This window comes from Pelodiscus sinensis, chromosome 4 (genome assembly GCF_049634645.1).
Source record: "Pelodiscus sinensis isolate JC-2024 chromosome 4, ASM4963464v1, whole genome shotgun sequence".
NCBI classification, from domain to species: domain Eukaryota; kingdom Metazoa; phylum Chordata; order Testudines; family Trionychidae; genus Pelodiscus; species Pelodiscus sinensis.
In genome coordinates, this window is record NC_134714.1 from 112,666,365 (window position 1) to 112,680,301 (window position 13,937).

Consider the following 13,937-nt stretch of genomic DNA (forward strand, 5'->3'; position numbering starts at 1 on the left):
ATCTGCACTTGGGGTCAGGTTGGCATAGCTATAACATTTGGGTGTGCCTCTACATTAACAAAAATTTTAAGTATGCATCTACCCTTATTCGGATCTAGCAAACATTTAAACACATACTTACTTTACATGCACATAATTTTATTGACTTCTATAAGACTATTCAAGGGCTTATAATTATGTATGATCTGCCTCATGTAGTCATATGTAATAACAATTAGAAGGTGCAATGGAATAAAAATTCACACCAATGGAAAATGTATGAATAGACTATGGGGGAGTAGCATTTTATTTAATATATCACCTGATTTATTCTATGGAAAAATCATAGAATAAAATGTGACATTAAGCTCATCAAACAGAAAATCACTGAACAGTAAATTATCATATTTGAAAGATACTGAGATGAATCATGCTTCAAGTTCATTGACTTCTGCACATGTTACTTAAGGGTTTACCTATAATAATATACAGAGATGCAGCTATCATTATATATGATAAAGTAAACTGAAGTTGTTACTCTAGAAATATATATTTTTAAAGCTATTCTAGAAAGTAGAGAATTAGACATTTATTAAAAATCAGTGATATTTTAATCTGCCCAGATAGGGTTACATTAACAGACAATAGCTTGAGAATTACCACATACTAAAGGACTAATTCTGTTATTCTGATGACAAAACATATATTAGACTAAATCAATTGGTTCTCCACATTTTTACAAATTACCTTTGTCCTTATAATATATCTGATTGCACAAGTTAAGACCAGCCATTTTAGTCCCAGAAATACCTTGATATTAAAGGAAAGTATGTACATGTGTGTGTCAGTGGAGAAATATATCTCAAAGGATAATGTCCTTAGGTGTCTTGTCTGTTTAGTTGGGATTGCTGTCTTTTGCAATTCTGTTATCCACTTTGCTCAAGTTTTAAATAAAAAGAAACAAAACAAATATAGGTTGGATCTAGGGTTGCCAGATGGTTTCAACAAAAATACCAGACACACTTGACATTACATCACAATCTACATTACATCTTATTTAGAAAATACTGGACATTTATATTTTCTCAATTTGTTTCCCAAACAGAAAGCTTAAATACTGAACTGTCTGGTTCAAATTTGGACACCTGGCAACCCTAGTTGGATCCCATAGATAAGTGTTTCCCAATTGGTGCTCTCCAGAACCCCCAGGTGCCGCAAAGTGAAAGTAAGGGTTCAGTGAGAATGCAACACTCTCCTGCCCCCTCTTAAATAGAGGGGTTTTTTTTGCACAATCAATTCTAGCGGTTTTGGTTTTGTTTTGTTTTTTTGCTTGACAAATTTTATCTTGGCAACCCTCGGAGGTCCTTGAAATTCTTTTAAGCTGAAAAGGGTTCCGTGGCCAAATAAAATTGGGAAACTCTGCCATAGATGGATTATTAGGTTTATTAGCTATATGTTCAATACAAATGTGTGCGTGCGTGATCTTGACAAGACTTAATAAGAAAATTTTGAATGTTGAGTCTGCTGTTTCTTGCAGCATGTTATTGTAAAATCACAGCTATAGATATAAGCATACACAGTTTGGCTACATCTATGCTGCACAGTTATTTCAGAATAAATTATTCTGGAATAGTTATTCTGAAATAGCATGTCTACACTGCAAGGAAGCCTCAAAATTAGTCCGAGGCAGGCTTCCCTAATGTAGATGTGCGATCTAGATTTAAAGGAATAACTTAGGAGGAATAACTTAGAATGGCCCTGATGAGGAGCTATTTCGAAATAGCAGAAATGGAGCATCTACACACGTCTTATTTCCAAATGGCTATTCCGTAATAAGTGTTCTTCCTCGTAGAATGATGTTTACAGAAGTCAGAATAAGCCATCCATTATTTTGAAATTATTTCAAAATAACGGAATTGCTGTGTAGACACTCGCATAGTTATTTCAGAATAATGGCCATTATTCCAAAATAACTTTGCTGTGTAGACACATCCTTTCACTAGTATGAGCCTTGGACATGGGCTCCTATATAATGGGGAAGATACTCAACTATTGTGACGCAACAGAGCTCCGTGGATGTCAGTGAGCCTACACCATTGTTACACAAGTTGAAAATCCCTCCCAGTTCTATCACAGACTTGATTAACCCCCATTGTTTTGTGTTTTGGTTAGTTTATTTTATCTTAGCACTGCACAAATATGGCTTCGTTTTAAACAGCTATCCTGTCGGCAGGAGCGTTAGAAAATGCGTTTTGATAGCCGAGTCAGGATACATTGCAGTCAAATGCTTCACATTTATGTGGTCGGTGTGAAAGCAGGCCAAGGTGGGGATTCAAAGAAGGAAACAGGAGCCAACCTCTCCCAGTGGCCGCTCTGTTTTCATCTGGGCCCCAGCGAAACAGGCCTGAGCGGATGGAAACTGAGCCGCCCCCCCCCGTGAGCGATGCGCTTCAGGCCCCGCTCTGGTTCGAACGTAGCAACGGTACAAATACGGGGGAAGGGCGGCTGCGAACTCTCGCCCGGGGCCCTGCGCCTGAGCAGCCGGAGCGCGCCCCCCTCCCCCCCGGGAGGCCGAGGCAGGTCTGGACGGGACCCCGAGCTGCCGCCGGGGCGGGCCAGGCGCCGCTGGTGGGGGTGCGGCCAGGTGCGCCCCGCCCGCGCGCGGGCTTTATAGAGCGCGGCGCCGCGCGCCGCTCGGGGCCCTACCAGGAGGGCTTCCCCGCCTGAGCCCCAGGCCGCCCCGCCATGGCCGAGCCGCGGCTGAAGAGGAGCCGGGGCAGCCTGCCCGTCTGCCCCAGCCACCAGCTGTTGCTCGGCAGCCGCGTGAGGCAGAACTTCCCGGCGGCGGTTGAGGAAGGGCTGTGCGGGGTCACCAGCGCCATGCTGGAGCTCGCCTACCGCCTCCAGGCGCTGGTAAGGCGGCGGCGCTGCCCGCCCTGCAGCTGCTGCCCCCTGGGACCTCCGGGCAGCGGCCGCCCTCCGCTTCTCCCCCTCCCCCGCTTAGCTGAGCTGCCCCGCTTCCCCCGCCTTCCTCAGGCCCACCCCGTCACCTTCCCCCAGCGTCAGAAATCGCCCCCCCCACACACACACAGCGTCTCGCGATTGCTTTCTTCAGCACCCTCTTCCCTTCCCCGCTCCATCTGAAGCTGCCTGGCGCAGAGGTAGGGGGTTAGGTGTACCGCCCAGTCAGCAACGTGATGGTGCCTTGGAGCCATGCCTGGGAGTCCTTGGGCTAAATGTAGGAGAGCCTGTGGATGTAGGGCCTTAGACACAAATGGAAACTTGCATAGAGTGACATCAATTATAATGAAACTCTATGGAGCGAGCCAGAGCTTAAATCTCCCCCTCTCAGGCTATGTCTACACTACCATGGGTTTTGGGGAAGGTATGTAAATTGTGCTCTGCAATTTGTGTACCTTTTACCGATACTTTTGTCAGAAGAAGATTTTCTGAAATTTGGCCTGTCTACACTGGGCCAAATTTCTGAAAAAACCTCCTCTTTCGGAAGTTCCCTTCTTCTTTATGGAAGGCGGAAGACAGGGCTTCTGGAAGAATATGTCTTCCCTTCTGCAAAAAAAAAAGCAGACGAGAAAGCATGTTCCCTGGACGCGGTGGAGTATTTTCGGGATACCACCAGTATCCTGAAAACCCCGTGCAGTCTAGACATACTCCCAGTTTTACCCCTGCACTGATCTTGCTGCTGGAGTTATAATGGAAGTATGGAGTTCAAATTTAGGGGTGTATAAAAGCATCAGGATCTCCAGTTGTTTTTCAGTGCATCAGTGTTTAGATGGTTTTGGTGAAGGCTGGTTGAGGATGGGGAAAGGGAAGACCATTATCTGCAAGAAACATGCAACCTGTAGATTCTCACAGAGGGTTAACTTTGTACAGTATATTCTGTGTTAGCTAATTTGCACCAACTGAGGATCTAGCTCAGCATTTTAGTTACTAGAGTAAGATCTAGCTCAGCATTTTAGTTACTAGAGTGAGTGCTAAATATATACCCCCAAAAGTTCACAGCAGGCCAGAATTTGCTCTCATCCACTGTTTTCAGCTGAAATTAGCACTAGTTGAAGAAGAACAAATCAATTAGTAGAAGCAAAAGAATGATACATTCTGAGCTTCTGTTAATTTAATCTTACTATTTTGTCCTAATATTGACAACTGTTGGATGGCTGATTGTAGGCTTCAATGCATTTGAAGAGATATTTTTTGTACTTAAATCTAAAAATACATGGGACTGTTCCACCATTGTTACTCCAATTTTATACTAGTGCAAATCCAGTAAAATCACTAGAGATACACTGACCAAACTACAGGCAGTCCCCGGGTTACGTACAAGATAGGGACTGTAGGTTTGTTCTTAAGTTGAATTTGTATGTAAGTCAGAACTGGTACATATTGGTACATACTGGTACATATCTAGCCAAACATTTCTCCAGAGCTCAGTTTTATTCTCTCACACCTCACTTCCCTCAGTCCTTTATTCTCAAGCTGAGGTGTCTGCTGAGAGAAGCCGCTCTGCGTCTCCCTGCTTTGCTGGGGGGGGGGCACTAGCTTCGCGTCTCCCTGGTCTGCTGGGGGGAAGCAGCTAGTGCGGGGTTGCCTCACCCCGTTTGTAAGTAGGGATCCGATGTAAGTCGGATCCATGTAACCCGGGGACTGCCTGTATCCTACAATAAATTAGTGCCATGTCTCTTTTGCAAAGCTTGTAAGCTGATCTGCACCAAGTTTTCCATACAATGAATTCTAGCAGTTTGGGGCTATATTATTTGGAAGATTTGGAGGTTGTGTGTGACAAAAACTGGTTGTGTTGGTGAATCAGTGAAAGAATAGTCTGTTTTCCTGTGAACATCACTGATACTAGAAGACCGGCAAGTAGGATTGTCTTACATTAGGCATGTCAAACTCCAAGCCTACTGAGGGCCACACAAACGAAAACTGATAGCTTTCAGGGCCACCAAAGAAAATGTACTTCTATCGGAAAGTCATATCTATTTATTTTTATAAATTATGTTTTAGGTATATTTTATAATTTTTCAGGCCTTGTTTTAATATAATATAGTAAAATTTGTGTAAAATTATTTGCCCCCATAAAATAATTTTTAATTTAAATATACATTTAAGGTACTTTAATTTTTTTATAGGATACAGACTTATTTTGTTGAAATAAAAAAAGGTATAGACAGTGGTTAATCAAATAGTACAGGCTTCTGTGAAAATTTCAGATATTTTAAGTTTGAGATTTTGCATAAATATATAATCATGCAATTGCAAAAATTGACCCATTTATTGATATAAAATTAATATACATGTTGTGATTTTATTTGGGAATAAATAAATAAAAAACAAAATATTAACAAAATATCCCTCCCCCCCCCCCTCCCCAGAGCCAGGCACTGCCATACCCCTGTTCTAACCTAATCCCCCTCCACTTCCCCAGAGCCCCCCCAGAGACAAGCACTCCCAGGCCCCCAACCTAGTGCCTCCCCCCGAGCCAGGCCCCCCAAACTAATGCCGCCTTTCTCCCCCAGAACCAGGCACCCCCCAGACCCTCCTAACCTAATGCCTCCCCCAGAGCCAAGCGCCCCCCCCTCTCCCCCCAATTCTCCCCTCCAACCTAATGCCTGGATCACCGCCACACATTTCTTCCTTTGGCGCTGGGGCGGTGTGAGTACAACGGCCAGCTGTGAGCACATGCTGGAGTGCCCAGTGCAAAGCGGACCAGCTGGTCGTGAGCAGTCACTGCGGTGCCGTGGGCAGAGTGGCCGGTTGGCGAGCTGTGAACTGCACTTGGCCACGTGCTTGGAGTGGCCAGTGGGCCGCACTTTATTCTTTTATAAAAATGTAGTGGCTGGCTGCAGAAAATTTTGATCGGGCTGCATGCGGCCTGTCAGAGGCCTGTTTGATATGCCTGTCTTACACGGATTTAAAAATATTTAATGCCTGGATTTCCAGAGAAAAGTCTTTAGTTTCACTCTGAGTAACAAAAGCCCATAACAGACAGGTCAAACATATCAGGCTGCTGATAAATCAAATATTAAAGAAATGTGTACTTTACAAAAAAGCTATCTATCAGTTCTTAAGGAACAAAGATGATCAGCACTCTACCTCATGCCCCATGCTGCACTCCTTAGACAAAATGCTTATTGATCTGACTCACAGCAGCACAGGTGGGGGCAGGTGGAGTCAGTATGCACAGGGAGCAGACTCGCCTGTCATTCTTCCCTTTCTCCTCTTTCCCTCTTCCCCCCATGCTGCTGCCTCTGATACAGTGCCTCCTCCCACATGTGAATCATAGAATACTAAGACTGTAAGGGACCTCGAAAGGTCATCGAATCCAGTCCCCTGCCCTCACGGCAGGACCCAGATCATCCCTGATAGACATGTATCTAACCTACTCTTAATACCTCCAGAGATGGAGATTCCACAACCTCCCTAGGCAATTTATTCCAGTATTTAACCACCCTGACAGGAACTTTTTCCTAATGTCCAACCTAAACCTCCCTTGCTGTAGTTTAAGCCCATCGCTTCTTGTTCTGTCCTCAGAGGCCAGGAAGAACAAGTTTTCTCCCTCCTCATGACACCCTTTTAGATACCTGAAAACCCGCTATCATGTCCCCACTCAATCTTCTCTTTTCCAAACTAACCAAGTCCAATTCTTTTAGTCTTCCTTCATAGGTCATGTTCTCTAGACTTTTAATCATTCTTGTTGCTCTTCTCTGAACCTTCTCCAATTTCTCCACATCTTTCTTGAAATGTGGTGCTCAGAACTGGACACAATACTCCAACTGAGGCCTAATCAGCACAGAGTAGAGCAAAAGAATGACTTCTCGTGTCTTGCTCAGAACACATCTGTTAATGCATCCTAGAATCATGTTGGCTGCTTTTTTTTGCAACAGTGTTACACCGCTGACTCATATTTAGCTTGTGGTCCACTATAACCCCTAGAATCCTTTCTGATGTACTCCTTCCTAGACAGTCGCTTCCCATTCTGTACGTGTGAAACTGATTGTTCCTTCCTAAGTGGAGCACTTTGCATTTGTCCTTATTAAACTTCATCCTGTTTACCTCAGATCATTTCTCCAGTTTGTCCAGATCATTTTGAATTATAACCCTATCCTCCAAAGCAGTTGCAACCCCTCCAAGCTTGGTATCATCTGCAAACTTAATAAGCATACTCTCTATGCTGATATCTAAATTGTTGATAAAGATATTGTACAGAATGGGTCCCAAAACAGACCCCTGCAGAACCCCAGGTGTTACTCCTTTCCAGCAGGATTGTGAACCGTTAATAGCTACTCTCTGGGAATGGTTATCCAGCCAGTTATGCACCCACCTTATAGTAGTCCCATCTAAGTTGTATTTTCCTAGTTTATTGATAAGAATATCATGCGAGACTGTACCAAATGCTTTACTAAAGTCTAGGTATACCACGTCCACCGCTTCTCCCTTATCCACAAGACTTGTTATCCTATCAAAGAAAGCTATCAGATTGGTTTGACATGATTTATTCTTTATAAATCCATGCTGGCTGTTCCCTATCACCTATTATCTTCCAAGTGTTTGCAGATGGTTTCCTTAATTACTTGCTCCATTATCTTTCCTGGCACAGAAATTAAACTGACTGGTCTGTAGTTTCCTGGGTTGTTCTTATTTCCCTTTTTATAGATGGGTACCACATTTACCCTTTTCCAGTCTTATGGAATCTCTCCTGTCTTCCATGATTTTTCAAAGATGATAGCTAAAGGCTCAGATACCTCCTCTGTCAGCTCCTTCAGTATTCTAGGATGCATTTCATCAGGCCCTGGTGACTTGCAGACATCTAACTTTTCTAAGTGATTTTTAATTTGTTCTTTTTTTATTTTATCTTCTAAACCTACCCCCCTTCCCACTAGCATTCAGTAAGTCAGGCATTCTTTCATCAAACTTCTCAGTGAAGACCAAAACAAAAGTCATTAAGCATCTCTGCCATTTCCAAGTTTCCTGTTACTGTTTCCCCCTCGTCACTGGGCAATGGGCCTACCCTGTCCTTGGACTTTCTCTTGCGTCTAATATATTTATACAATGTCGTCTTGTTTCCCTTTATGCCTGTAGCTAGTTTGAGCTCGTTTTGTGCCTTTGCCTTTCTAATCTTGCCCCTGCATTCTTGTATTGTATGCTTGTATTCATCCTTTGTAATTTGTCCTAGTTTCCATTTTTTATATGACTCCTTTTTTATTTTTAGATCATGCAAGATCTCCTGGTTGATCCAAGGTGGACTTTTGCCATATTTTCTATCTTTCCTACGCAGTCGAATAGCTTGCTTTTGGGCCCTTCACAATGTCCCTTTGAAAAACTGCCAACTCTCTTCAGTTGTTTTTCCTCCTCAGTCTTGCTTCCCATTGGATCTTACCTACCAGCTCTCTGAGCTTTCCAAAATCTGCCTTCCTGAAATCCATTGTCTCTAATTTGCTGTTCTCCCTTCTACCATACCTTGGAATAATGAACTCTATGATTTCATGATCACTTTCACCCAAGCTGCCTTCCTCTTTCAAATTCTTCACCAGTTCCACCCTATTTGTTAAAATCAAGTCTAGAACTGCTTCCCCCGTAGTAGCTTTTTCAACCTTCTGAAATAAAAAATTGTCTTCAATGCAGTCCAAGAACTTATTGCATAGTCTGTGTCCCGCTGTGTTAGTTTCCCAACATATATCTGGGTAGTTGAAGTCCCTCATCACCATGTGTAACTGTTAAAAATTTCAGCAGTTACAGATTTATCTAAACACATTTTAACACCCCTACTACAAATTAATTCAGAGTAGCTGAATTTATCCAATAATGTTTTTATATTTATAACAAGCAGCATTATCCGGCTTTGCTAGGAACCTTAACTCAATGAAGTTTTTCTTCTTGGAAAATAAAAATGAAATGTTCATGCTTTATGTAAATGATTGTCTGTCTCTCTCCTATAACTGCTAGCTGGACTTACCCGGTGTTGCCCAGGAAACCGGAGGAACAAAATGTAGAAAAACAGAAGCTGGTCCTGACAGCCTCTAGCCACACCGCAGCTGCCAGTGCCTAACATCTGGCCATTATGGCAGACCCCTACTGCTGCATAAAGCAAAATCTGACTAAAAAAAAGAGGCATTGCAATGTTGAGAATCAGAGCTATTTGACTTGGCAAATTTAGATACAAAAGTCACAATAGAAACTATGTCTCGGTTTTCTTCCCATAGCATGAGTTTTGGAGCCATTAAAAGCACAGTGGAAGGGAGAGCCCCCAAATCACCATGGCTTGTTTCCCCTCCATTGCTGGAAGCATATGGAGGCCCCTCTTCAATAGTGCAATGTTTTGCTTCCTATCCGATGGTATTTTTGCTAATTATCCTTTTAGAAGCTAATGTTTTGTTGGTAGGGAAGTAAGGGATAGGCATGCTGGGTCTGCAAATTCTCATCCAGGAGCTGAGTATAGGGATGTCTCAATGGGGCTGGCCCTACTGAATCTGAGAGATTTCAAGGTGACACCTCAAACTCTTCTCCCATCTTCTTAGATGAAACTGAGTCAACTACCTGAGCCTGCTGGCACCTTTATAGTCCCTCCTCCAACACCACCCCCTTCACCAGCTGCCCCTCCCATGGACTGCATCTCTCTCCCTTTTCCCCCTGGATCATCCAGTATCAAACCCAGGACCAGTGCCCAGATTTGAGGGATCTTCTCACCCGCCTTGAATTAATTTCTCATCTACCCAGCATCATCCAGTGCTGCCCTTTGGGCCAGTGCCCCTCAAAGGAGACCCTCCCCTCTACCATAGGCTTCCACTTACTGGGGCCACAAACTATAGGGGAAGGTGTGTGACTTTCTACAACATGTTTAGCAGCTCTCCCTGACAGCCAGGTGGGCAGTGGAATGGAGCCACTTCTGCCTGAGAGCCTGGAGGGGAAGTAGGTGGGAGTCCCTCTCCCTACCCCTGGTAGGCCAATCTAAGGCACTTGCCCCTTCCCGTAGGCCTCTCTTATGTGTCATCTCTGATGGACAGGGGAGGAGAAGCTCATGATTTTGGTGCCCTAAATAGGTTCTTCTAGGTCTGCTAATAGTGATGGTGAAAGGGTCTGAATACTTTTTCCTACGGATAAACGGCTTTCAGAAATTGTCTGGGTTTTTTTCCCCAAAATTCAAAAACCCATTGAAACTAGAAGTTGTAGAAGCATATCACTCAAAGCAAACAGTGTCACCAATGCAATAGACTCATGTCTAATGTTCGGAGGACTGGCGTGTGTATTTTAAAAAAGATACAGGCTACTGATCTGGAGAAACGTTTGAACATACTTCCATTTACTATATGTGAGGTGGAAATTTTTTAAAGAGCCAAAGGCAGTTAGAAGCACAAGCCCTATCAAAAATGTTTTCCTTTGTTCTTTAAATATCAGCTCTGATTGACCTGTATTTTGTTGGATATTAATTTCCCCTTTCCTCCCAACTCCAGGCTTTCAAACTAACAGTACATTTTATTATTTAAATATGTAGGGTGAAGTTTTTGATCAGTCTGACGTGGCTCTACCAAACTTTTCAAAGTTTTTCCGGCAGCAGGCTAAAGAAGAGAAGGAAGCTGCAGAGGCCATGCTGAAATACCAACAAGAAAGAGGAGGCCATTACTGTACCAGAATCATCCAGGTGAGCAGGAGACCAATCTGCTCTTCCATAATCAGCAAACTCCTCTAAACTTCTGTTGTGTATCTATCACCACTCCCAACCTTTGGATCTATATGCTATTAGCTTTCCAAATATTTTAATTCCCAAATTATATTTACATATATTCTCTTGTTTCGAGACTTATTTATTAGACATGCTGCCCTGACTCTAGGGTTTTTATCTTTTATCTTTCTAGCTAAAGATAAAATGAGGACACTCATTCATATTTTTTGCTACCCTAGTCAGTCTGGTGTTTGTTGCTCTGGTAGAGATAGCTCTGCAGAACTTTTGCCCTGACTCTGTAACTGAGGGCCAGATTCTGACCTCAATTTTCTATGGTACAAGTCCAGAGCAACTCCATTAACCTCAGTAGTTACTTCAGTTTTATACTGGTATAACAGAATTTGGCCAAGAGACGAAGCCAGATTTTAGTCTCTTACGCAGTATAAATCAAGAGTAATTTTTTAGTTAAGTGAAATTATGTGTAAAATCTTAAGTTTAAAGGAGAATCAGGCTCCTTAGACTTCTGTATTAAACTAGTGTTCTATAAACAGTTCAGTGTAATATAATTTGCCTTTCACAGCATTCATTTATAGCAGCTATGAGTAAATAAAGGTGACCTTGAAAAACGTAACATGTTCCATTTCCATAGTGCACACAGAGGTTTGGGTTTTTTGTATTTTGTTTTTGTTTTGAGAATACACCTCCATTTTAGCTGCAGTTATTTGAATCCCTTATTGCCTGACTTGAAACATGTTGTTCACACTGGAAGGGGCAGAATCTCACCAGTGACTCCAAAAAAGATTTACTAAATGCACAGAAATGGAAGAAGCAGTTTCAAAACCCCAACATCCTCCTGCAATGCATTTCTTGTTTGGAAGACAAGGAGTTTTAGGGACATAATAGTAACTTTGACAATTCTGTCTTACTTTTTTCTGTTTCTAGAGACCAAACTGTGAACATGTATCCAATGTGGTAAAGGCCCTTGAAGTAGCTTTGGTTCACTGGAAAACAGTGACAGGATATTTTGAAGAGCTTTTTGCCTTGAGTATTGAAAATGCAGACCCCCATAGTGCAAGCACTGTTAAACAATTTATTGAACCCAAGATCCGGAAGATCAAGTTGATGGGAGACCTCCTGACCAATGCTCGCAGGCTTGAGTGTTCCCAAGATGGCAGAGGCAACCTTGGAGATTACCTTATGGAACGATTACAGGAGGAGATTAAAAGTAGCAGATACACAGATTCCAGTCATCACTGTACCCCATGCACACCTTTTCAGCCACGTACAGAGATTGCAGAGAGGTTGCAACAGCCCCTAAAAGAATTCTCCCAGAAGAGAAGTAGCACAGGGCCAATGCATGCAAACCAGTGCTGTCACTCCTCACAGTCTCTGCTAGGATATGCTAGGGGCAAATCAGAGGCAGAAGGGGAATAGTTGAAGCACCATCCTAGTCTGTGGAGCAGCCTGTTGGCAGCCACGGGAGAGGCTAATGTAAGTTGTCAGGCACAGAGATGCTTTGGCTTCAAATCCAGGAGATGCAATAGTGATTTAAAGCTCCTTGACCACCCCTTTATACTCTTCCTCCTCATCTGGGCATTCTGTGCAGTGCCTCTTCCAAAGTGCATCACAGAATCTAATCTATAACATAGCTTCTCTGTGTATCATAGGCATTATGGCTCCTAGATATAGAATGTTGAAGTTCATTTAACCTTTCAGATTCTCTTACTCTAAAATAACAATCATTTATTTGGAAACTCAGACTCTGGGTTTTTCTTATCTTAAAACAGTTGATTGGATTATTTAGCTTAAAAGAGGGAGGGGCTCTTTTTACAATAAGGTTTTTAAAAGAAAAAATATTTTCTAATTTCTATGCTGGGAAAACTGTAGCTGTTTATATAGTTAAACAAATGAGAATTACTATTATAAAATGGTGCTGGAACAACTTTATGGTGAGGTGCTGAAGATTAAACCCGTGTATTTGGGTTACTACTTCAAGCCCACGGGTGTAGCAACACTCGAGTTACAAATTATATCAATTACAGCTTGTATTATGTACTCATTTTTAAATATTTTTACTGTTTTTGGTAAATATTAAATGGATATCTTTAAGACTTTTTTTAAAATGAAGGGGGGGGTTATGATTCTTATAATTGCTACAGAAGTTACAATAAACAGTTATTCAGTACACTGCTTTTTAAGTTATTTGTAGTTCTATATTTCTCCAAGATGAAGGACATTAATGTTTTGTACATATTTATTGTACTAAATATTTTAGAAATGTCTGTCTGAGACCATTTGTTCAAGAACTTCACCTAAATGGTAAGAGGTAGGACCACCAAATTTGGTATGCAGTTTCCTCTTATGATAACTTAAGCAAGGTCAGGGTTTGGTTGTGCCACGACAATGGGATGTGCCTGGAATTTGATAGTTTCTAATAAAATGGAAAGGGAGGGGTCTGATAGGAGGGAAATATACTGTAGAATGACCACAAGGGGGCAACAAACACCAGAAATGGGATAACTCCATTGGGCTGGCAGGGATGGAGAAAGGAACAGCTAGCTACTATCTGTTGCAGAGTTTGACTGTCCCCTCTCCCCCAGCTGAGGATCATGCACTCTGCTCCTGGCTGTACCTGCTGCAGCAACCATGGACACCCCAGAATCTATATTTGAATGAAGAATAACAGAATTTGAGTTAAGGGCCCAAACAACACCAGGTAAATCCTGAGTGCATATTTGTAGGAACATGGCATTCCACTGCTTCTATTGGGCTACTTATCTGTTTTGCTTATACTCAAAGGCTACGTCTACACTGGCCCCTTTTCCGGAAGGGGCATGTTAATTTCACCTATCGTAGTAGGGAAATCCGCGGGGGATTTAAATTCCTACTTATTCCTTTGAAGTAGGAATAAGAGCCTCCGGAAAAGGGCGCTTTTTCCGGAGGATCGGGGCCGGTGTAGACGCTCTTTTCCGGCTTTTTTAAAAGCCGGAAAAAAGCGGCGGACATTTTTATTTAAATGCCGCGGGGGATATTTAAATCCCCCGCGGATTTCCCTACTACGATAGGTGAAATTAACATGCCCCTTCCGGAAAAGGGGCCAGTGTAGACGTAGCCAAAGGCTGTGTCTACGTTGGCAAGATTTAGCGCAAAAGCGACCACTTTTGCGCAAAATCTTGCCACCTGTCTACACTGGCCATGAGTATTTGCGCAAGAACACTGACGTTCTACTGTATGAAATCAGTGCTTCTTGCGCAAATACTCTGATGCTCCCGCTCAGGGATAA

The 13,937-nt window shown here is 42.6% G+C and overlaps 1 protein-coding gene across 1 annotated transcript; it reads left to right on the forward strand.

Moving 5' to 3' along the window:
• Positions 1 to 2,629: 2,629 nt before the first annotated feature.
• LOC102459595 (ferritin light chain-like) lies at positions 2,630 to 12,839 on the forward strand. The gene is made up of 3 exons (XM_075928088.1): positions 2,630 to 2,892; positions 10,487 to 10,633; positions 11,597 to 12,839. Exons 1-3 carry the CDS (start codon positions 2,725 to 2,727, stop codon positions 12,086 to 12,088), a joined length of 807 nt encoding a protein of 268 aa, XP_075784203.1. The 5' UTR covers positions 2,630 to 2,724; the 3' UTR covers positions 12,089 to 12,839.
• Positions 12,840 to 13,937: the final 1,098 nt, after the last annotated feature.